This window comes from Coturnix japonica, chromosome 8, assembly GCF_054131305.1.
Source record: "Coturnix japonica strain WE chromosome 8, WE-NBRP24, whole genome shotgun sequence".
NCBI lineage: Eukaryota > Metazoa > Chordata > Aves > Galliformes > Phasianidae > Coturnix > Coturnix japonica.
The window spans coordinates 5,633,190-5,656,352 of NC_140670.1; the positions used below are offsets into that span (position 1 = coordinate 5,633,190).

Below are 23,163 nucleotides of genomic sequence, written 5' to 3' on the forward strand. Positions count from 1 at the left end.
CCACAACAACAAGTGATCTTGCAGTTGTTTACACAGTGTCCACTATTTTCTCAGCAGCCAAAAAAAATTAATGCCTGCTGCATGGAAATGATTAATCTTGCTTAGCAATCGTAAAACAGAAATTACTACGCAGTTCTGAGATAGAGTTCTCCCTGCTTTCATTCCATTTCATGCTCCTTACTCTGCTGTCCCGTACCTGTCTTCTGACCTCTCCATCAACATCCCCAAAGTAGTCTTGGGCTTAGCATAGAGAAAAGAGGTGACAAGATGTATCAGGGATTGGTAGACACGAACAGGAATACAGTCTAAGTCTCTGTTAGAACCACTCCCTTGCCATTGTGGGTAGCTTGGAAGGAGCCATGGCAATAACTCATAGTTCACTGCATCTATATGCAAGGCGTTAAACGGCCACAGGGAAAAAAAACACTACAGAAGGATTTCAGAACAGAGTTCCTACACAAGGCAGTAAGCAATTCTACTTCCTTCTCCAGAGGCATCCCAAAATTTGATCATATCCTCTAATTTCCATGGTATCATCGAAGTTAAAAGCTGCTTTCCACCTTGTCAGAACAGCTAACGCTCCAGGCTACAGATTGGTTGCATGGTTTCCTGCAGAACATCCTATTACACAAATAATTATTTATCATGTCAAATTAAAGCCTGAAGTGGTCTTTACCCAGCCAAAATGAACAGATGCCTAACACATTTTGTTTAACTATAAACATTCGTCATACACCCATTTTCCACATTCCATAACCAAACTCCAGCAACAGCCTGGTCTAAGATTTTCATCCGGATCTGAGCTGTAATTTAAATTCCACATATTTAGAAGTGAAAAGAACAACAACAAAACCACCACCACAACCTTGAGAGACAGTTATAAGGTAACTGAAAGCCCTGACTCCACAAAAAGCAGGTGAAGCACAGCAGGTCTCCTGAAGCAAGGCAAGGTAGCTCCATACCTGGATCCCAATTAAACAACAACCCATGCTCTATTTGCAGTGCAGGCTGTCATTCCAGCTCAGTCTCAATAAATGTGTTTTCCTCCTATTGCAACTGTCGCACTGAGTTTGTAAATAAAGCATATTTCACTCTTGTGATTAATTAGACCATTATTTTATGATGCAGTACAAATAAAACATTCTTTGAGATCTTTCTCATAGATTTTAGTTTTACTCGCCTCGCTTTCACCAGCGAGCCATTTCTTTTTTACTGGCAATGCATAACTAAAATAGGAACAGCTGCATGCAGCTCCTCAAATCAGAGAGGAGCAAGCATTCATCTTTTTAAGTTTCTTACACAATTCTATCAGCATTCAGATGAATACTATATAAAATATTAAATCATACTTGTAACAATAAAATTTACCAAGCTTGTATTTCTTTTAATCTTTATGATTCCTTGAAAATAATTATCCTTTGGATTTATTTTTACTTTGTTCTCTCAGGTGCCACAGGAGACTTGTCCCTACCTATGAAAGTGCTTCCATACGCCGATTTGATGAGGGCAGAGTCGACAACATTAGGTCTGCTACGTCAGAAGCATTTGCTTTTGTGAAAGCAATGATTGATGACAAGCCAGCTCTGTCGGTATGTTGGTCCGGCTCCTTCTGCCTTCCCTAACAAAACCCTAAGCAACTAAATACATTCATGATGCCCTTCCTCTCACTTTTTAACTGTTAACTGAGAACATAAAGGCATAGCACAGAGCAACTGGTCTCATGGGACTTTGCTCTTTGTGCAAACCGACTATTAATCTGAATACTTGCTGATTTAATTGAGCATACAAAGGATTCTAGGGCCTAGACATGACACTGAAACAAACAACATTTGATATTAGACTTAACATTGCTGTCCAACTGACCTATCACCAGATCTAAATATCTAGGCTGAACATGGAAACTTCATGGCTGTTATTACATTGCTACTCCATTTATAAATGCCTGGCTGCTCCCTTGCAGCAGCAGGTAGCCCAGTGGCAGGTCACAATGTGTGATGTGGCATAAATTCACATTTTCATTCCAGTGGATGTGTTGTGGCTCATCTTCTTGATTTTGAAGTCATGTTTCGGCCACATACACTTAGTTTTCAGGGGGACCTCCAAGAGGGCTGAACTAAGATGGAAAAGCTTTCATGATAAAACAAATCATAATAAAACAATGCTCCAAACTGCCCTGACATCACTCTGCAAAACTAAAAGCTTACTTTTCTTTGAGATGCTACCATCTGTTTGCCAGGAGAGTGAATACTCTGTATGTTAGATGGCTGTGCAAAGAGGTGCAGCTGACAGAGCTGAAACTATAGCTGCATGAACAGCTCTGTGCCCATCATCCCTGCAGAGCCTCCCTCAGCATCTCACTGTGTGCCATTTCCACTCACTGCACTTTACTGCCGTACAGGGAATTTCCAGGTGGCTGTTGGGTTGCAACAGGCAGCCACAGCATAAACTATTTTGCAGAGCAAAACCAGCCTAGCTGTTCTTCAATATCTAGCATAGTTTCAATAGAAATACTGCTGGACTGTAGAATTAAGCATAAATTACTGAAATGGTGTAAACCAAGCTCTAACACCCCAAAGGATGAGGGGAAAAATTGTCCAGAGGAGTAGTCAGTGTTCCATGGCTTTTTTTGACCTCCTTCTGGTTACCATACCTAGAGTTTAGCTCTCAATGAAGAAGACTTGAAAAGCTCCAGTGTTATAACAATAGCTCAAAGGAAAGCAGAGGTAATTTCCTCTGTTGAGTGAGTAATTCAGAACAGAATGCGACCATGCTATTACACATAATAGTGGCCACCATGTAATAGGCAAGAAAATGCTGTTATCAGAGTCCTGTCTGACTGCCCACAACAAGGTTCTTTCTGCTATTCCATCAGCTGCTGCCAACTCTGAACATCTTTCCTTCTACGTTCAGGTTCCCAGCGGCAACCCCATGCCTGCACTCCTAGAAGGAGCCAGAGTGCTCCTGGGATGTTTTTGCCAGATCCTTGCTCTCCAATAATCTCTTTCCAGTCTCCTTGGTCCAAAACTTAACAACTTCTGCAGGTCTCCCAAACCTTCAACATATTATCTTACATGGGAACATTGTCTTACCATTCAAAGGTAAGACTTTGCCAATATCTGACAGCATCCCAAGCTGTACTGCTTCAAACAAACAAGCAGAAACACATCAAGCCAGTCTAGGAGGAGCTCAGTCTAACCCTCTAAATCTTGATGCTTCACACTTTAGCAGTAACAAATAGTGAGAATGATGTTCCATTGCTCTTGAAAACAACCAAACAAACACTACAAGTATAATGCAAACCAATCCATGAGCCCTTGTCTATTGAGAGATGCAAAGGGCATTTAAAACAGCTGGCAAGTGTTCTATCCCACAAACTTAAAGAATACAGAAATTTTTTGTTTTGATTTTAGCATCTCTCCATCCAAAACACATATATATGATGATCATAGAACCAATGGAAACAACATTCACTTAACTACTTTGAGATGATTTCTTTAGATCTACAGAATGCCTCTGGATGGGATTAATTCTGATACATATATATGTTTTATAAAGAGATGCATCACTTGGTTTAAGAAGCCTTGGACTCCTCAGAACATTATTTTGCTAATAGCCATTAATCTAAATCAAGGTGAAAATATTTTTCTAATAAGAATTCTCTTCAAATGATAGCTTGAACGGTCACCACAGATTGATCAAATCAGATTCATTCTCTAGCAGAAGAAATATCTCATGTGTTTGACACTTGCTGTAAAAGAGGCAGCATCTGACACTGCAGAGATTGCTGGACTAGCTGTAAATTAATCAGATTTAAAGACTGCACGTGGTAATTTAATCTGTATAATGGAACTAAGGCCTGCCTCTAGCCCTATGGAAAAAAAATATCAGACTCTGTATTTGAAGGTCCCTGATGGTGGCCTTGAATTGCTTCCAAAATGAATTCTTTGTTAAAAAGACCATTTATCATCTACAGGAGCTGAAGGCCCCCAGTTCATCTGGAGACCCAGTCTCTTCTGGCTGTTTCAGAGCCTCCCAGTGTTGCACCTTCTGCCTTGACATACAGCAGGGCAACATTTCTTCAGATCGTTCTGTTGGCATGAAAGCCTGACTTTTGACAGGACTTGAAATTTACAAGCCTGTTATCTGCAATTTGAGGCACCTATGGAGGGTAGAACAGCCTTGAAAAATTCTAGATGCCTTTTCATGCAGGGGAGTGGTTCGGTTTTTTGTGACCAGCTAGTAAAATACCAGTAATAGTTGTCATTAATATCACTGCCATTGTCCAGATAAAGCATTTTGGAAAAGAGGCCCGGCTGTTCTGAAAATGCTGAATTACATTAAGCAATTATTTCCTTACTTCAGATGCAGTAATTCAATTAGTAATAATCTACATGCCCCAAATCCATGGAACGGAACCACAAATCTTGCTCTGGCCTCAAACAACCAACCACCAACTGCCTTGTTCAACCCATGCACAACCATTCATGGTTACTGAGTAGGACACTGAATCCTTCTGGCTTTTCAGTTATGAAGAATACTTTCACCTGAGCAAGGAGCAAAGACATTTGAGAGTGCTCGCTGTTTGGTTGCCAGTTAATTGATGGAAAATACGATCTCTTTGAGAGTTCAGGCAATAAGAGATACATTTTAATTCCCCCAACAGGATTCTGAGAAGATGCAGAGATTTAAGGATGCAATTGCAGCTCAAACTAATTACACTATTTTGGTAAGTAGAATGCTGATGTGTTTGGTTAAGAACTTCTTTTTACCTTCCAATAGAAGCATGAGGATACAATCATTAACTACATCAACTCCAAAAAGCCATATTTAACCAATCTTACTTAAAAAAATACCTCCTGGTAAGGATTAAAACTAAAATCTTACAGAAAGCTTAGTGGCAAGCCTCCACTCTTGCACATTATCATTATCTCACTGCTCTTGAACTTTCATAGAACATAACACTTTGTATCCATCTCATTCATGGGTAACGTGCATCAGTGAAACAGTTATTATTTGTATTAGTGTCATAGTTAGGAGTCTCAGCCATGAATTAGGATTCCATTAAGCTTTGCACTGTACGATGTAACAGTTCAGAAGTGGCTTTAAAGAGATTGCAATCAAAACATAACAAAGGTTTTTTGTTGTTGAGTTTATGTTGTTGGTATTGTGTTGCTTTTTGGTGGGTTTCTTTTTAATATAATGAGTACTGAAGGATTTGCAAAACAGAACACTACTCAGATGAGATAAACCTTTCTATAGTAAGCTCCTTGTGACCACCATGAAATGTTATCTACACAGATAGCCAAGACAAGTGTCAATAGGTTATTCTAAGATGAAACAGCAACAGAACAACTGATCAGGCAAAAAGTCAGGAAGGCTTAAAATCAACTGACTTCGCTGCTGTGTAATACGTGAAAGACAGAACTGCACTTGCAAAATCTAGACCCTCCACATTTACAGGTACTTAGAACCATAAGCTATAATATTGCATGTAAGCTCACGAAAGCTGTAAAACATTGGAAACTTCCTGCCCTCCCCAGAACAAAGTGGACATTTTCTTACATTTCTTTTCCCTAGAGGTGAGATGCTCTCATCTGACAAAAGCAGTCACTTAGATTAAGTCTGTGACCAGAAGCTGGGAGCACAGCTCATTAGATGGGCTTGTATACTGAAAAGCAGACCCAAACTGTAATTTGTAACAGATCTAATCAGCAAAGAGGAAGTAATTAGACTAAGGTCCCTTTTGAAGACCTGAATGTTATTTCTAACAAAAGAAAGGCGGACCTTCCACTGAATAAATCAGTTTAGTATGAAAAACAACTCATTTTCCGCTGATTAAACGTGAGACAATTCAGCCTAAGTAATGTTTTGTATCACGCTGTGCCAAGACAAAGTGCAGGCTTCCTCTACCAAAAGCTCAGTCAAACCACTCGTGAAATTAATAAACGTTAATAACCAGCTATGTTAAGTGAATTTTCTACCCATGGTTTTGCCTCAGATCACTGCCTAACAAACCCACACTGCTGATCGCTGATTAAATACTCACATGTTCAAGAAATCATTAACTTCCAGAGGAATAGTCAGAGCACTGGAGAGGTGAAATGTTGCTCTAAGGTGGGATTTTTTCCTAGGATTGTGAAATTAAATAAGCTGAAAAGAAAAGCAGTTTTTGTTTCAATGCTAGGAAACTGCATTTTTGAAGCTGAGACTCAAAATGATCTCTAAAACAGAGGCAAGTCTTACCTTGGGGTAACCATCTCACCTGAACGATCTCAGAATAATTGCACAATGAGCACAAAGTACTGTAGGTCACAACCAGTAGAGTTTCTGTGCCTTTCTGCTTTAAAAATGTTTATCTCCTACAAAATCCTCCCTCCAAATCATTTCAGTTCTAGAAAATGTTATAAAATTCAGCCTCAATTGTAGCTCATAGGAAAACACTAAAATCACAGCAAGAAAATAAACTCATTTTAAATTTAAAAATACTTGTAGGTATTCTACCAAGATCCCCTTCCTTTGTCAGAAGCAGAATTTAACTGGTGTGTCTTTAAACTGGGGCAAGGCTTCCACGGTCTGACTAAATTGGGTATAACAGACTGCAATGTAATAGCTCCTAAGAAAAGCAAAACAAAAAAGTCTACTTCATAAAGCAAAAAGCAATTTAATGATTTTATTTCCCCTTGTTAGGGCTTACTAGTAGCATTGCTATCTTAAATGTGGAGCTCTAAAATTCAATTTAGCACAGTTTTTTCCAATGCGTTGACTCACGGTTTATTTTGTTAGCCTGTCTCGGCCTCTCTTCAGACATGACATTGATCTATGTTGCAAAAATGTCATTGCTAACAGCCTTATAAATCTTGCGTGATAGCAAAATATTTCCTTTGATTACCAAAGTCAGTTTTCCTCTATGAGAAAAACAACGTATACACCGCCTTGATGTATGCTACTTTTTGCAGCATCTTTGCTCCGTCTGGGCTGATGAACAAATAGCCCCTTTACCAACGGGTGTCTACTCCTTAATAAACCAAACAAGATTATGCACTCCCAGCCCTGTGCTTCAGGCACTTATTGCCAGTTGAAATGATTCTCCCCTCAAGAGGAAGAACAAGCTTGTGATTTTGGTTTTCTTCTAATTCCCCCCTCAAGAGGGGAAACAGGCTTGTGTTCTCTTAAATTCTACCTTCTCTCTCAGGTCACTTGTTTCCCTTGTTACAAGGGACCTGTGTAATAAGGGTGTCTGCTTTGCTGTCAGTGTAGCATAACATCCATTGCTATGCATTTCCTTCCTGTAGGACATCAGCCTCCCACCTAGGAATGAACTAAAGCTCCATCCTTAAATCAGCCCTTACCAGCAAGAGTAAGCCCAAACTGAACGAGCATCTGAGGCAATTCCTGCCTGGCTGGAGCAGCTGAATGCTGTTCTTCAGATGCCAACATTTTTACTTCGTTTTCCAAAGAAACAAATTCCTGGAAATGTACTGTTTGACTAATTGTCCGTCTGCTCCCTCTACAGACTTGTGATCCCACTGGCCTCTTCAATCACATTTTCTAGCAAGAAAAAAAGCCTTAAAGCTAATCGAATTCCCTAAATCTATAGCGCCAGATAGCTGGATAAAGCAGAGAAACACAAGCACAGTAAGTCCCCAGGGGACAGGCTTACTCCAGGCTCAGAGCAGTTAGTTCTTGAGAGCTGGCCACCAACATGCCCTCTGTGCAGTTCCACAGCTGTTGTTTTCAGTTGTCTCATATTAACAAAGGCTAAAATAAAGATAATTCAGCTCTGCAATGAAAGCCCAGCGGAAGGGAAAATGGAGCACTTGGGCTGTCAATTAAATATAGAAGACATTTGCATCCCTAATCCTACCCCTCAAGTGGTGGGAGATGCTAGTACACTGTGATGGAACACTGGTAGATATAACCATTCTATACATGAATTGGGATCATTTCATATTGGCCCTGCACTGAGGTATAGCAGAAAAAGAAAGACTCCAGATGTCCGATCCAAATTAAATTGTTCCTAATAGATCTGGTGGTAGACATCTACTAGATCTTTGGATCTACTGTCATTGAATGATATATATTTCTAGGGTGAGATCCATGCTGCAAGGCATCAAAAGATTATCTTGCTCTCATTTGAAAGCGTGGAGCTTTCTTCTTTGAAATATAACCCAAGTGATGCACAGCTGATTCCAAAACACACTTAAAGATTTCTGTTATCTCCTATGCTCCCTTCAGCAACTTCGGAAGCCCATTCCATCATATTCTGTTCTGAGAAATGATGAGCATCTAGAATTCCAGATAATATCAACACATAATATATCTGGAGATCATCCCCTTCCTAATTTCCACAACTCCGAAGCACCTCGTGAACAACCAATTACTGAGCATAAACAACATACATACTCCAACTAATATCTGAATATTACAGGCATCACATCACTCAAACTAAGTTAGTCAATCAGAAAACAAGGCGGCAGCATCCAGGAATGCACCTCCATACTCAGCTGATTGCTGGTGTCTATCCTGTCGTACACAGGCTATTACTGGAATGGCAATAGACAATCACCTACTAGGGCTGAGAGAGGTGGCACGAGAACACTTCAAGGAGCTGCCAGAGATCTTTACAGATGAGACATATTTGACAAGCAATAGATTCATCCTCTCAACCAGCCAGGTGAGTTTTTCCTTATTTAATTGCTAAGCAAAGAGTAACTGATCTGTGTTCTGCCAAAATCTGTCTCTCACAATGAAAATGATAGGTGCCAGCTGTAGCAGGACCTATTTATACCAGGGACAGTACAAACCCAAGTCAGACAGGCTACCGCTCTGAGAAGGAAAAGCCCAGCACTATGGGGACACTTTATTCTTGAAAGGAGCCACGTTTGGAATCTTCAAGAGCCTTCAGTTGTTCTGTGCAAGACTGCAAACCATGCAGATATGCACCTTAGATTTAGACATTTATGGATTTACAGCTTTGTACCAATACAATACTTTAAGAACAAACATGACATATATTTAATCTTCTGAATAACAAAATGTCCTTTGTTTCATACATCCTAGAAATAAAATGTTTCATTGCACGAAGCAGCAGAGCTAATGAAAGAAGAAATCTGTATATGAATTCATGTACTGAAAAAACACAAACCCAAGTGCATAGATTGGATCTGTGCAACAGAAAAGACTTACAATATCACGCTGCAGCATAAAACCTTAATAAGTAATTTGATCTTGTCATAATGTTTGCAGGCTTGGGACATGAGTGAATGTAACCGACACACTACTACATAAATTCTCCAAGAAACTATCCGTGAGCAAAGAGTGTTTCTGAATAGCTTTATGGCCTTCGGCTGTTGCACAGCAAATTTATCTGACAATTCTATGGCTCTATTAGCAGGACTAATGGCTTGTTCTACACCATTAAAAAGCCAAATGTCATTTGTGAAGGCCCGCGTACACAAAGTCTGAAGCATAGATTTCTATCACATCCTTTATTTTCTCTAGTAGAAAGAGTTTCATTTTTGTATTATGCCATGATTAAATTGAGGGGTAATAGAAATATAGCACCCAGACGCATTAAAATATGCTTTTATACTGCATCACTTTTAATGAAGATTAGAATTAGAATGTAAATTAATATTGAGATGGATGATGCTACTTCCTATAATCAATTATACTCTTTGCGCTACAAGTTTAACATAACCTTAAGATAACCTCAAGAAAATGAAAATCTTAGACAAGTTCTATGCATATTGATCTGGATCAAAATTGCATATAGCCTTAGAAATTCCACACCTACCAGAAACGTAGCATCTAGCTGTTAAAGACCTACAGCAAATGAAAAATAAAGAAGTGAATTATAAGTTCCCTTCATAATTGTGCCAGATTTTAAATACCAGAAGACAAACAGAGCAGCCAGATTCCATACTGAGATCACAGAGCAGCCTTTACCTTCCAAGCACCAGCTCCAGACCTCTGATGGAACTGCTGTTCTACAGAGGGGATTCTCTATCATAGAATCATGGAATGGCCTGGGTTAAAAAGGAGCACAATGATCATTTATTTTCAAACCCCTGCTATGAGCAGGGTCACCAGCCACAAATGCCACGTTTCAAGCATTTGTTTACCTTTTACTTTACTCCTAAGCAGCTGATTTCAGGTGTCCTGATTAATCAGAAATCATTCCTTACCTTCTCCCTGCAACCAGGTTCCAACGACTATGGAAATGTTCTGCTGCTACGGGCCCGTGGTACCCGATGGTTATGGGGCATGTTATAATCCTCAGCCAGAGCATATATTATTCTGCATTTCAAGCTTTAAAGACTGTAAGGAAACGTCTTCAGACATGCTTGCAAAAGCCGTGGAAGAAAGTCTCCTAGAAATCAGAGATCTGTGCAACAAATGCAGCTCTTCGACAGCAAAGTCACTTGCCAAACAAGAGGAAGCCACACAGTTGCAGAGTGACCGCAAACTCTGAGATGCACTGGGAATTATTATACCAAATCCACCGTAAGAAGGAATAAATGACATAGTTGTTCTAAGGCAAGATAGTGCTAGTGATATATTAGCGTAGAACAAAAACACCATTTCTTTTACACTGTTGCTAGCATTTGTAAATGTGAAATCTTACATGTCATGCTTGAGGATCAGCGGGAAGGTTTGGTTTCACTGGCTGAAATGAAGGAGACAGTAAAGCGTGTAGGATTGTAGTATCAAATCTAACTATAATTGACTTATGCCACTTTATTTAAAAAGAAAAACCCTGAAAGTTTGTATATGGCATGGATGAAATGCTAAAGCACACCTAACTATTAATATTCTACTAATTCCAATGTTACAAAAGCAGACCATCTTTAATAGTGGCCATTGTGTATTTCTAGATAGAGCAACAGACCTCTGTAAAATCAGACCAGGGTCTGTACGTTCCCCTCTATCAGAAATGCTGCAGAATGGTTTACACTTAATTCTGGTTTGCACTGACCTTAAGTACAGTGCCATCCTGAAAGCAGCACCTTGGAGATAAAATCCATCAAAGAGAATTAGGAGAATTTTGTCTGTAATGAATTGACTTGATCATTTCTTTCTGACAGCGAGCAAAATCCAGTCTGACAGAGAAGCAAAGCACAAAGCATAAGTACAATTCAACTCTATTTAAATCTTGTTTATTGTTCGCATAGGAATGAATTCTGTCAGTGTGACCAGCAGGAGAGCTACATGCAACCACAGAAAATCAAAGAGCAATAAATAACTAGAATAAGGAGGCAAACTTGCAGGATAAGGAAGTCTCTAAGATAGAGCGATAAATACCAGTTTAAGAGTACCAGTACTCGTAACAGCTTTGCATCATCCCACTTGGGAGGGATTTATACTTTATATTTTAATATCAGATGCTATGTATCACCTTTTGCAATGCACTTCTGTCTAAGAAACCTAGATACTGACCCAGTAGATTATGCATGTCCATGCTTATTTTATCCCCTCTTTCTAGTCACATTCATTCAATTAAGCATTCTGCTGGATAAAGGCTATCTGTGCCACATGTGAAAGCCCAGTGGGCCTAATAATCAATCAGAGCAAGTCAGTTACAGTGGAGCAAATCAGCTACAGTGATTTACAGTGATAGGGTTCCTTTTTCTTAAGTTAGCACATAAAAGCCGGCCCAAAATTAAACAAAGATATTCTGCTCTTTTAACATAAACACAGCACTACAATCACACCATTTTTTCCATACAACTGCTCACAATTATGGCCATACTTTACAAGTATATGATGCTGTGAGCTGTTACTTGATTATTTATTAATTTGATTCTAATTAAATGTATAATTACATTTTGTATTCCTAGCTTGAGAGGTACCAATACTTATAGGTACCTATTTAAGAAACCTCAGGCTCAGCTCCTGGTACACTTAGACTGGACAGTCTTGCATAAGGTTAAGATAAGTAAAACGTATAGCCCAGGGCATTCCCAGTTTGCCAGCAGGAGCTTCGTGGGGACTGTGCTTCTTCACAGCTAACAGAGTCCCCTACACCTATGTTTTATCAGCCCATGCTGCACTGCATTTACTAAGGACTTCAGGAAATAGATAGCTTCCTTAGGTGCTTATATAAACTTGTTTGTGCGATAACAAAACAAAGTAAAACCTGACTTCAAAACTGATATAGTTAAGGGTGTGAGAGCCTGCAGCCTGTGCCTGGACTGCAGTGTGGGGGACAGAAGACTCAGAAATATTTTAGTGATACTTTTATTTTTATAAAATAGTATAGATTTATGACAAACGTGTTTACTTATAGCCTGCTCGGTTCAGTAGTCTAGTGCCCTATGGAAACATGTTTATGTGTATCTATATGAATATATGTATCTGATGTGAAGTAAATGCTGGAAAATACTACTTCAGCTCAACATGCTGCCAATAAAGCCATCGGAATGAGCTCATGGCCTCTTTGTGTCTCCATTAAAAGGGTTTTCAGCCTGAAATGAACACACACAATCTCATAAAGCCTCCATGTCACACACAGAACAGCAAAAAGTGCTGTCTCGGACACCTCAGTGCTCGTACCCTGCAACTTGACTATACTACCCTAACTAACAACCCTCCACCAAATCATGCACCACATCCAAACTGTAAACCTTCCCTGTTCAGCCATTTGCTGGGGTTTTTTTGGGTTGCTTAAATTACAGTACTCAAAGCAGCTGTTGCAGGTGGATGTGGTTAAGTTACCTTTCTGAGCGATATATACTGGCTTAGCCTTAGCACCTAGCCAACAAACGTGTAAAAGGCAAGAGCCTGAATGTTAAGTATACAGGAGTCTGCTTCCTCTGAGGAATAAAAGATGATGGAATAATACAAATTTAACAACAAAAAACTAAATTAAAATCAACAGAGTCCCATGCAGAAGCATGTGGCATTTGTGTGCTGCTGGAATTGCTTCACCAACAAGTTCTCTTATTCCCCCTGCTCTGATTAGTTTACGGCAACACAAAGTACTGTAATAAACCCAAAACACACCTAATTCAGCTAAAGAAATACATAGGTTAAGGTAAGATTTTGTCCCTTTTGGCTCGATTCTAAGCTTCACAAATTGTCAGGGCTTTGAACATACTGAGGAATTACTCCTTAAGCAGAAGCGAAATGAATTATGCGTCAATGAACAATTGGGTTATCAAGGTTGTTCATTTAATGTTCCAGCTGTTCTATAGCACCATCTTAATGTTTATCAGAGATTGCTTTTGAATTCAGTCCTATTCCATGGTACTTGCAAATAAATACATTGCGTTTCTTACAGCTGCTGCACCAGTTAATAGCAAATACAAGTACATAATGAATTTCTTGCCTTTTACTGTTAGAACAAGAAATGACGGAGGGTAGAGGCTTCGTTCAAAGGAGATCCATTAACGTAATAATAGAGAGGCCAGAGATTAAAGCTGATAGGATTTATGGGGAGTTCTGTACAGTACTTCGCTACATTAACACTGTTATTTGCTTCTTGCTCCCATAAGCACTAGAACTTGGATATACCAGGAGTTCACAGCAAAGCAAGCAACACGGTATTGCTCACTGCTCCTTTGCCCTTTTCCAGCTGTTGTGCAAGAAGGTGGACACCAAATGATTCTAAAGGAGATCCCAGACTGGGATACTACAGAACTGATGTGGAGACTGTTTGTCACTGCAACATCCTTGGCCTGGATTTCCTAAGTATAAAGTCCCTCATTGAAGTCTCTGATTAAAATCGCTTGTTCTTCAAGCACCACAGCATGGTTGGTTTGAACTTCCCACAAGGAAGGACACAGACCAGTAACTGGAGGGTTCCAGCACTGCTCTTCCTTGAAATTTCTTCCAACAAAATATATCCTTTCATTGTCCCATTCATAGACCTGTGTTATATTACCGCCTGCTGAATCACCTCCACTGCTGCATTCTCTTTCTGTTCCATTTCAAACCTCAATTAAAACTGAATCAACCTCAGGCTATGCAGCTAACAAGAGTAGAGCCACACTGGGTTGAACTACAGTGGGTGAAATCCAATGCAACAAGGACACCACAATATGGAGTAGGAATATAAAGAAAAAAATGACTTGGATATCTACGTAAATTGTGCTTTTGTGCTTTAGGAGGTGATGGCAAGTTGGATCCACTTTGTGAAGAAGCTAGAGAAGCAGTGATAAATGCTTACTGATCTACAGGTTCACGTTCTCTTTTCCCTTGGTTTTCAGTCTGAAAATTTACTTATATTACACAAGTGTTAAACAAATTAGGACACAGTTGGCTCTTTATGCTTCACTTAATTGAGCTCTAGATAATCTTACTTGTAACACTAATGTGTCTTCCAGTTAAGAGTATATACAAATACTTTTCCAGAACCTGTTATATGTTAGCACTCAGAACACCACAAATTCATATAGAACTGTGACTCACATATAGCTCTAACAATTTGATTTTAATTAAAAGAACAAAATTCCTGGCTATCTTGCAGTCTTTCAACTTCCAGAGTTTGCTGTGCTAAAGATAATCAAAGTCAGTAATAGCTGAGGATCAATCCACACATATTCAATCTGAAGTACCAATTTGGTTTTCTCTTGGCCACAACAATACCTAAAAACCTTTTTGCATCATTAGACACAGCCCACAGGTATGGCCAGAAGGGAAGCCAGCTTGGTTCTAAGCACAGGGTTAAAGCTGACCGCATGTTATCACTACTAATATTCAAGATATCAAAACTTAACACTGCTTACTCCTCTTCCCATCTCTCTCAGTAAGTAGGCTTTGAGGTTTCCTTTTTGCTCCCAACTTATCAACACCTCAATCTCCACTTCATTTAGAAGTGGATAGATTTAGGTTGGATGTTGGTAGATTTAGGTTGGATGTCAGGGGGAAGTTCTTCACTAGGAGAGAGGTTAGGCCCTGGAACAGGCTGCCCATGGAGGTTGTGGATGCCCCGTCCTTGGAGGTGTTCAAGGCCAAGTTGGATGGGGCCCTGGGCAACCTGATCTAGTAAATATGGAAGTTTGGTGGCCCTGCCAGGCAGGGGGGTTGGAACTACATGATCCTTGAGGTCCCTTCCAACCCGGGTCATTCTGTGATTCTGTGATTTAAAAAATGCTACTGACCAAGCATTTAGCAAGTAGTTCTATGCCAGAACCATTTTCAGCTTGGCCCACATTTAGTTACGGAGTCACAGAATTGCAGGGGCTGGAAGGGATGAGCTTTGAGAGATGTGAGGCTTGAGGTATGAAGGAGAAGCAACAAACTTCAAGACAAGTTGCTCTTTTGCAACAGAAGAGGAAAAATACGCAAAGTTTTAAGTAGACCTTTTGGCTTGGTACCTATCCCCCATCCACTAACTGTGGTTACTTGCCATGGCACTGGGTATTTGAAGGAGTAGCCAGTTGGACAAAGGTACTTACATCGATATTCTTTTCAATGTGTGAAATAACCACTTTTTCCTCAAACTCTCCCTCATTCTTAAGGGGATTATTTGCCCAGCAGATAATCACAGCTGTTTGAGTACAACTGCACAAGCAGACCTAGCCTGCAAGCCCTCTCTGCAGTGACTCTCAGTCGGACCACTGTGATGAAGTCAAACCAGGGGAAAGAAAACAGCAGCAGCAAATTATTCCAGTAGTTCCTCCAACTAAATTGCCGCGTGGCTTTTAGGGTTTGACTAATTGTCTCATTAAGACACATTTCAGATCACTGAAATGGATCTCAAGTATTTTTAATCACTGAAAAAAACACTGTAACACTGAGAGCTTCTCTCCCTCCTCTCCTCGGCGCTATTTGCAGTGGAGAGCACAGAAAGGCTCCTGTTGATTGGAGCCCCACGGTTACACGGTTGGCAGTCAAATGGTACTAATGGCACAATAACACAATACAACTAAAATAGTTTGCCTTTCAGAGTAACCATCTCTTGTAATGTGATTGAGCTTATCATGTACTTTCCCCTATGTACTGCAAAATGCTCCAAAATCTGAGTTTTTCCAGTAACTTCTTCACAACGGGAGGGAAAATAAAACCAAGAAAAGCTATCAAGGAATAAATTAACAACAGTTGATGCATTAAAGGGAAGATGACAGCAGTTGTACCAGACAAGAGCTGCACAGCAGCACCCAGTCCACTTCTCACACAGAACACAACTCCAAAGGCTGTTTGTCACGTTTAATTGCAGATGCTTTATTGAAACTCTCAGTTTAGGAGCTGCCTTGCCCTAGGCAACCTCTGTAACTGATGGGGAGAGGCATCTCCACCAAGCAGTTGAGGTTTCCATTGAGCGTCACTTTCCTAATTTAAGCTCTTTAATATTGTTTGAAACCAAACAGCAACACAGAAAACAAGACACAGACGAAGCTTTCTCCTCACACGAAGAGCATATTTCTAAAGACTCCACTCCTGACCATCGCTCCCAATGCCTTCACACATGCAGCAGCATCACAAGCCCCACACAGGCTGCTTCTGCTCTGTCAAGGATCATATTTACAAGAGCCATTTACTCAGGATGGGCTCACTCAAGTGAGAGACAAGGTGCATCACTAATTTAAGATGAACTCAGAAGGTGGCCATTCAAATTCCAGTTTTGATTGATTTCGTAAGGCAGAGAGTTATTCTGCACCCACACACAGGCACTACTCAGATATATATTAACCCACCTACACACACAGACATACCTACACTCAGGAAAGACCAAAGTCTTACACATCAGTTTTCATCACAGGCTCTGAAATAAACCCTGAGGACAAGAACACGCCACAGAGCTCTCCATTCACTTCCCATTGGCTTTTGTTAAAGAGATAGGATCCATGAAGTTACAGCCCTTGCAGATGTTAAAGAGATAAGCACCATGAAGTTACACCCACACAGATCTGCTGAGCACACACATTGCACAGTATTGCCCTCACTATGAAAAACAGTTTTACTGCTAAGTCTGAAAAGGGTCCTGAGAGCTGAGAGGTCAAACAAATGAAAATCACACTTCAGATAGCACACCCTTACATCTTTAATATGTAAGGATTCAGACCAGCAATGAAGAATATATATATACATATGATTTTGCTGGCAGAAGCTCTTCACATACAGCCATAGGCTGACACACAGACTCAGATCTATTTTCCCAAAGCCCGTAGAACCTTGTCTAAACAGCTTCAGAACGTGTTGTGTGTGTGTAAATAAATTAAGGAATGTCTGGTTTATAATGAGCAGGGTGTACCGTGGTATAAATAGCACAGAAGGCATTAAATAAACGCTGTCACATATGACCAGATATCTATTAAACAAACACATCATGGGAGAAGTTAATTATCTAAGTGTAACTAGGAACCATTTAGAATCACTGGAGATTACGCTGCTTTATTTCTGTTTATCTTTCCTTCTGAATAGGCAGTGGGCTGTTGCAATGAAGAGAATCCCAAAGCAACACAGAGCTTCAGCTCTTCATCAATCCTAAGACAACAATAGTTTGAAATTCTGATCAACCAATCATTTATTCCAAGTAAATTTAGACAAAATATGCTGGCATGAAATAGCACTTAGGGTGTAAATTTGCAAGATATTTATGGTTCTTTTGATACCTTAAGCTGCTCAGGGGAAGGAAGATGGCTTCTGTGGTATATTTTATGTATATGCTTTTGTCAGATATATTACACCAGAAAAAGCACACTTTGACTTGTTCAAAACTGATTGTTAGTGTCAGAGACTAATAGATCCAGAGTAAAATATAACTTCACTGCACTGACAAGATTGTTCTAGACTTAAAAAGCTACAGCGTTTCAGTCCAGATGCAACAATGACAGGTCTGATAGAATGGGATTCGGCTTGGGCCATGACATGCACAGCAAAAACCATCCTCCATTCAACCTTCCCAACATAATCAACACTGAAAAGGTGCTTTAGGTGACTTTATCCCTCTGCTGTCCACAGCAGTGGAGACACTTAGGCAAATATATCTTTCAGGTGCGTTCAGTTCCTTTCAGCCTGCATGGTGTTTCCTACACCTTGCAATGATGATGCCAAAACAAAGGCAGTTAATCTCTACCCTTGGTTTGCACACCCATTTCTTACATCAGCGAAGTCCCTGCTGCTTCACAATTGGGCTTTGCAGCACTAAATGATCAAAAGGAGCACAAAAATACCAAATACCCAGAACTAACAGAAATCTTCAATACCTTCTGGCTGTAGTTACTCTGCTCGTTAACGTTTAGCGCCCAAGAAGGACAGAAAGATGCATGCGAAACGACCCTCATCTGCAGGGATTTGGTGCACTAAAACGTTCTGTGATTTCATTAGTACAGTTTCATTGTTTTTCCACACAAGACCAACCGCTCTCACACCTCAAACAGCAATATTCTGCATCCTGAGATGCCTTTGCCCATTGCTTGCACCAGAAAGCCCCCATCACACCGCGCTCAGCCCTAGGCCTCACAGCCCCCAGCAGCTCTGAAAGCAGCACAAATCCCCACACCCGAGGCCGATTCCCACCAGCCCTGTCTCTTACCTGCCTGTAGAAACACCAGCAGCTGGGAATATGCAGCCTCCTGTTTGTCCAGAGCACCTTTTGCAACAGCCAACCTCAGCCTCCTTCAGTGTAACACCACAGCTCGCATCTCTTCAGGAGCAAAACCTCAAGTACCTGGGCAGGGTCCTCTGCCCCACCACCAATCACCAGGGGCCCAACTACAGCCCTCCTTTCCGGGACAAAAAAAGGGGGTGTTTTCAACAAAGATGAAAGGAGACAAAGTGAAAGTAAAGCCAGGAGCTTGGGGCAAAGCCTTGAGCTTTAAGCAGCCACCTCCACACAGGCCTGTTCCATCAACCGTAATTAGGCGGCCACCTGTGCTGAGGAACTCGTTAGCACCTGGTGCCCTAACCCGCCTCCCCTTGCTGCTACTCCAGCACTGACCAGCAGAGGAGTCCTTAAAATTACCTCCTTATGAATTGCTGAACCAATACACACATCAATAGCAGACTTTTAAAGGTACTTCCAGGCTGGATGTGGCTCTGGGCAGCCTGGTCTGGTGGTTGGCAACCCTGCCCATAGCAGAGGGTTTGAAACTAGATGACCTTTGAGGTCCTTTTCAACCCAGGCCATCCTATGATTCTATGACTTTCTGGCTTAACACAGTTTTTTAGTGTGCCTGGATTTCACATTCTACACCACGTTCAAAGTCACGTGTGCCAGTGGAAAAAGCTGGACCAAGCAACACATGGCTGCAACGTGAATGGATGCTAATGGCAGCCTTCAAAGGAGAAGCTGTCAAACAGAACAGGCATAACAAAGCATTCCTTTCTTACATATTTTATTGATTCGGCTTGGTTTGTTTTATTTTTACATTCTCTGATGGAATTTTTATGCAACTGTTATGCCACGATCTGTGATACACAATGAAAATGGAAACCTGACATTCACTGCTTAAATTTCTATGTTAATTTTGTTTCCTACCTCTGCATACGCTGCAGCCTAAGTGCATTTATCGTATCTCATGCAGCACTGACCTGCTTTATGCAGACTGAGAGCACAATGAACAGTGCCAGCGATATTTAGGCACATTCAATTATTGCCACAAAAACACAGATTCATAGCAGCATTAAAATACTTTGGGCGATGGTTACAGCTTATCAGCGTCATGTTTTGAACTGCAGAAATGGACAGGAGACCATCTTCACTGCTGTCAACCGCAGTATTTTCCAAGTTCATTAAGTTTCAAATGATTGAATTAGCTTCAATGACAGAAGAAAGCCCAAGGCAACCAGCCTGATTTAAAAGGATGCCACTGATTTTTCATAAACATTAGACTAAGTTGGGTTCTGGATCCCATGAAAGCACCTTAGCACACTGATTTTACGCTCTGATATGAGAGTATATTCTATTTTTACCACACTATCTCCAATCCAAGTGAAGGGACAGCATGAGGTGCACATCCTCTTTTGGTAACCTGCTTGTGATCACAGATCCAAGTTTTTAATAGAGCTTTTTACTTTGACAAGATGCTTTTCAGCATCACTTGACTATTTCCATCAAGCATAAACTGTCAAACCTCATTATGTCACAGCCAATACAGCAATGGTAGGGTAGAACTTACTTCCAGGAACAAGAGCATGTCCCAGGAGAACATTCAGGACAGGGAACTGGAAACAGAGGTCTACTCTATGTGTTTTCCAGTCACTTGTTATGAATAGATCAAGCACAACCCTCAGGCACTGCAGGGTCAGGGGGCCCTCACGCAGCTTGCTGTTGTTTCCTGCCCCGATGCAGGCACAGCCATTCCTCTGATTCCTGCCACACCCCTTATTTTCTTAACTGCGCAGTTCCCTCTGCCATTCTGCAGAAGGACAAAGTCTCTTGCCATTACACAGGCTGTAGTGTTGCAGAATCTGCAGCCAAAAGGCTCACCCTCTTTCTCCTGGAGTGGATGGAACAGCGCATCTGACAAGGGAAGGAAGTCATCCAAAATGAGGATGTTCACAGGACCCCCCCATTTCCTACATACCGTAAGGCATCAAATCAGACACCCAAAGGAATGGAAGCAATTGGTGCTGTCATCTCTTACTTTGAATTCATCTATCTGCCACTTTGCTGCTCAGCTCTCCTGTAGGGGTGCCACTGCTCTGACAGCTGAGGTCAGCTTCATTGTGGTGCCTCTATCTTATATCCAAATAATCCACACCACTTCTTTAATCACCCACAGTTAACTGACTTCGTAGCCCTGACTCCCTGCTTCGAGCCTCGTCACATCAGCTTACCATCTCCTTCTAGTGCCCACACCCAGTATATTTCCATACCTAAGTAATCCATAATCCATCAGTGTCATGGCAGCATCTTTGCTTTTTGGTTTTATTACTCTTCTCCATTATGTCTAGAAATTGCTGTCAAATCATGCATCTTGTTTCTTTAATGGCTTCCAAACTCACTTTCCTCTTTTTTGGGGATGTGCACAGTTGCATCATGCTGTCCATGCCTGCCCAACTTATAGTGATTTGAAAATGCCCAGTCTGCGATCAGAGTCCCAAAGACTTCCCAGTCTAAATAGAAAAGTGACACAGAATGGTGGAAATTGCTTTTTTAGAGGGTTTTTTTTTTTTTTTTTTTCTTAGAAACTGGGAGAAAAGTGTACAGTAATGATGTTAGCTGCTGGATCCTTACATAATTTCCAGCATTTCTCCCATTCACTTTTAATTCTTCATTTGGCTGCTGAAATTTGAGACAGTTGTAGATAGAGATGAGTCAGTGTCCTGCAGTTAGAATGTCTTTCCCTCAAAGGCCTCTAGGTTGAAAGCTGTATCCAGGAACCTTCGGAGTGACACCAGATGTGTGTTCTTGTTGCCTGTGGCAGCCGCAGCAGCAGGCTCTCGGCCAACATACCTTTGTGACAAAAAGAATTGGGCAGACAAATGAGGCAAGAAGAGAGATTATTTTGACACTAACCAGTACGGGAGCATGCTGCTAAAATGCATTCAAGTCAACTCAGCAGATCTGAACAAATTATTATTCAATTTTTCTTAAAAAAAATATAATCAAATCTAATTTGTACCATCAGTTACACCTTCCAGTCAGCTTCCACCTCTTTCTCCCTCACTGCATCTTCTCTCCACCTCACCACAGCAGACAGCTACACTGTCTCATAATTAGATAGCTTGCTCTTGGCAACGAAATGCTCCTTCAACAGCTGCATGTGCAGATTCAAGGTAATCACCTACCGTAAATGCAAAGCTAATTGAATGAATGTATTTCTTACAACTACTGTTTTCTCCAGAAAACTGAAATGTAGATGGAGATCTGTCTCATACCAAATAGGTCGAGTGTGGTTCACAATAGTGCGGAAACGAGGTTTGACATAATCGTAGTATCCACTGTTTTTGTGTTCCTCCTGACACCAAACTAGATCAGCGCCTGGATACTTTTCAAGTTCTTCTTTGAGCAGGTCAAACGGGAATGGTGAGATCTGGAAAGAGAGATTCATAACTGGCAAAACTTTCTCTTATATGGCTTTAGCCTCCGGTAGTAAATCTTTTCACCTATCATGTATTATAACCAACTATTGTAATTAACCATTCAGTATCACACTACTTGCCTATATTCTTTAAGGTAACTCATATAACCTTGACAGTATATTGGACAGTATATTGTAAGCTGCAAAGTGCTGTATGAAAGTCAGCTACCAACATCATCTCTGGCAAGAGCTATCTTTAAAGACACAGCGAGCCCTTGCTAAATGCCTCCCCAGCATCTGTCTTTGGAAGGATCAGGGAGCTCACCTGCTCAAGTCTGGTTATAGCTACTTGTTTCTCCAAGTCTTGATTCTTTCTCTCTTTCACAAGATCATAATACACTTTTCCTGTGCAGAAAATCACTCGCTTGACCTCATGTGGTGCTTGAGCTGCCAGTCCATTCTCCGGAATCACACGTTGAAAAGTGGTACCTAATTAGAGCAATAATTAGAAAAGCACTCTCAGTAAAAGTGGATGATGGAGAAATACATTAACAGAGAATTATATTTTAGCTTTGTGTTGAGCTTTAGAGCTTTAATTTCCAGTTGATTGGATAGCTGACTGTCCCGGTTTCAGCTGGGATGGTGTTGATTTTCTTGACAGCATTTGGTACGATGCTGTGTTTTGGCTTTGGGAGAAAAACAATGCTGATAACACACTGATGTTTTAGCTGTTGTAGAGCAGCACTGCAAAGAGCCAAGGACATTCCAGTTTTTCAGCTCCTGACGTCATTCTGCCAGCAAGGAGTGTAAGGGAACACAAGCAGCTGAGAGGGAACAGAATCAGGACAGCTGACCTACAGTGGACAAGGGATAACACCTATCAAACAACACCATATAAAACTAACACACTGAGGAATCTGGCAGGGGAGAATCACTAAATTTTTCTTTTTTTGACTTAGTAATTAGTATATATATATATTTAATCTCAACTTCATTATTTTCTTTTCTTTCTTTTTTTTTTTTTTTCAGATGCATAAACTGACTGCTAGGAATCTGTTCCTCTATGGTATACCCAGGATAACAGCTTGCTGAGGATATATGAAAATGGAAGGTATGAAAGACAGTGATCCTGCACTGGCATGAAGGAGGACTTGAGAGTCTAGAAATTCCTTTTCTTTGGTCCTCGCTATGATTGATTAAAATGATTTCCACATTAACCAGCTGCAAGGTAGCAGGCAGCAGCATGACC

At 40.7% G+C, this 23,163-nt stretch overlaps 3 protein-coding genes across 6 annotated transcripts in view; 2 read left to right on the forward strand and 1 right to left on the reverse strand.

Moving 5' to 3' along the window:
* The window catches only part of CHAT (choline O-acetyltransferase), a 32,880-nt gene extending 20,453 nt beyond the window's left edge, over positions 1–12,427 (forward strand). For both annotated transcript variants that reach the window (XM_015866066.3, XM_085553883.1), the window contains exons 12-15: positions 1,448–1,589; positions 4,664–4,726; positions 8,537–8,674; positions 10,205–12,427. In XM_015866066.3, coding sequence (XP_015721552.2) covers positions 1,448–1,589; positions 4,664–4,726; positions 8,537–8,674; positions 10,205–10,474 — 613 coding nt within the window. In that variant the 3' untranslated portion in view covers positions 10,475–12,427. The remainder of the gene's footprint in view (positions 1–1,447; positions 1,590–4,663; positions 4,727–8,536; positions 8,675–10,204) is intronic.
* A 924-nt stretch (positions 12,428–13,351) lies between these two features.
* C8H10orf53 (chromosome 8 C10orf53 homolog) lies at positions 13,352–14,173 on the forward strand. Its single transcript, XM_085554929.1, is given in 4 exon segments — positions 13,352–13,361; positions 13,577–13,645; positions 13,648–13,692; positions 14,112–14,173. Coding segments are annotated over 4 exon segments (186 nt in total).
* A 5,093-nt stretch (positions 14,174–19,266) lies between these two features.
* The window catches only part of OGDHL (oxoglutarate dehydrogenase L), a 43,839-nt gene continuing 39,942 nt past the window's right edge, over positions 19,267–23,163 (reverse strand). For all 3 annotated transcript variants that reach the window (XM_015866064.3, XM_015866063.3, XM_015866065.2), the window contains exons 21-23: positions 22,240–22,403; positions 21,772–21,926; positions 19,267–21,346 (exon numbers count right to left, since the gene is read on the reverse strand). In XM_015866064.3, coding sequence (XP_015721550.2) covers positions 21,223–21,346; positions 21,772–21,926; positions 22,240–22,403 — 443 coding nt within the window. In that variant the 3' untranslated portion in view covers positions 19,267–21,222. The remainder of the gene's footprint in view (positions 21,347–21,771; positions 21,927–22,239; positions 22,404–23,163) is intronic.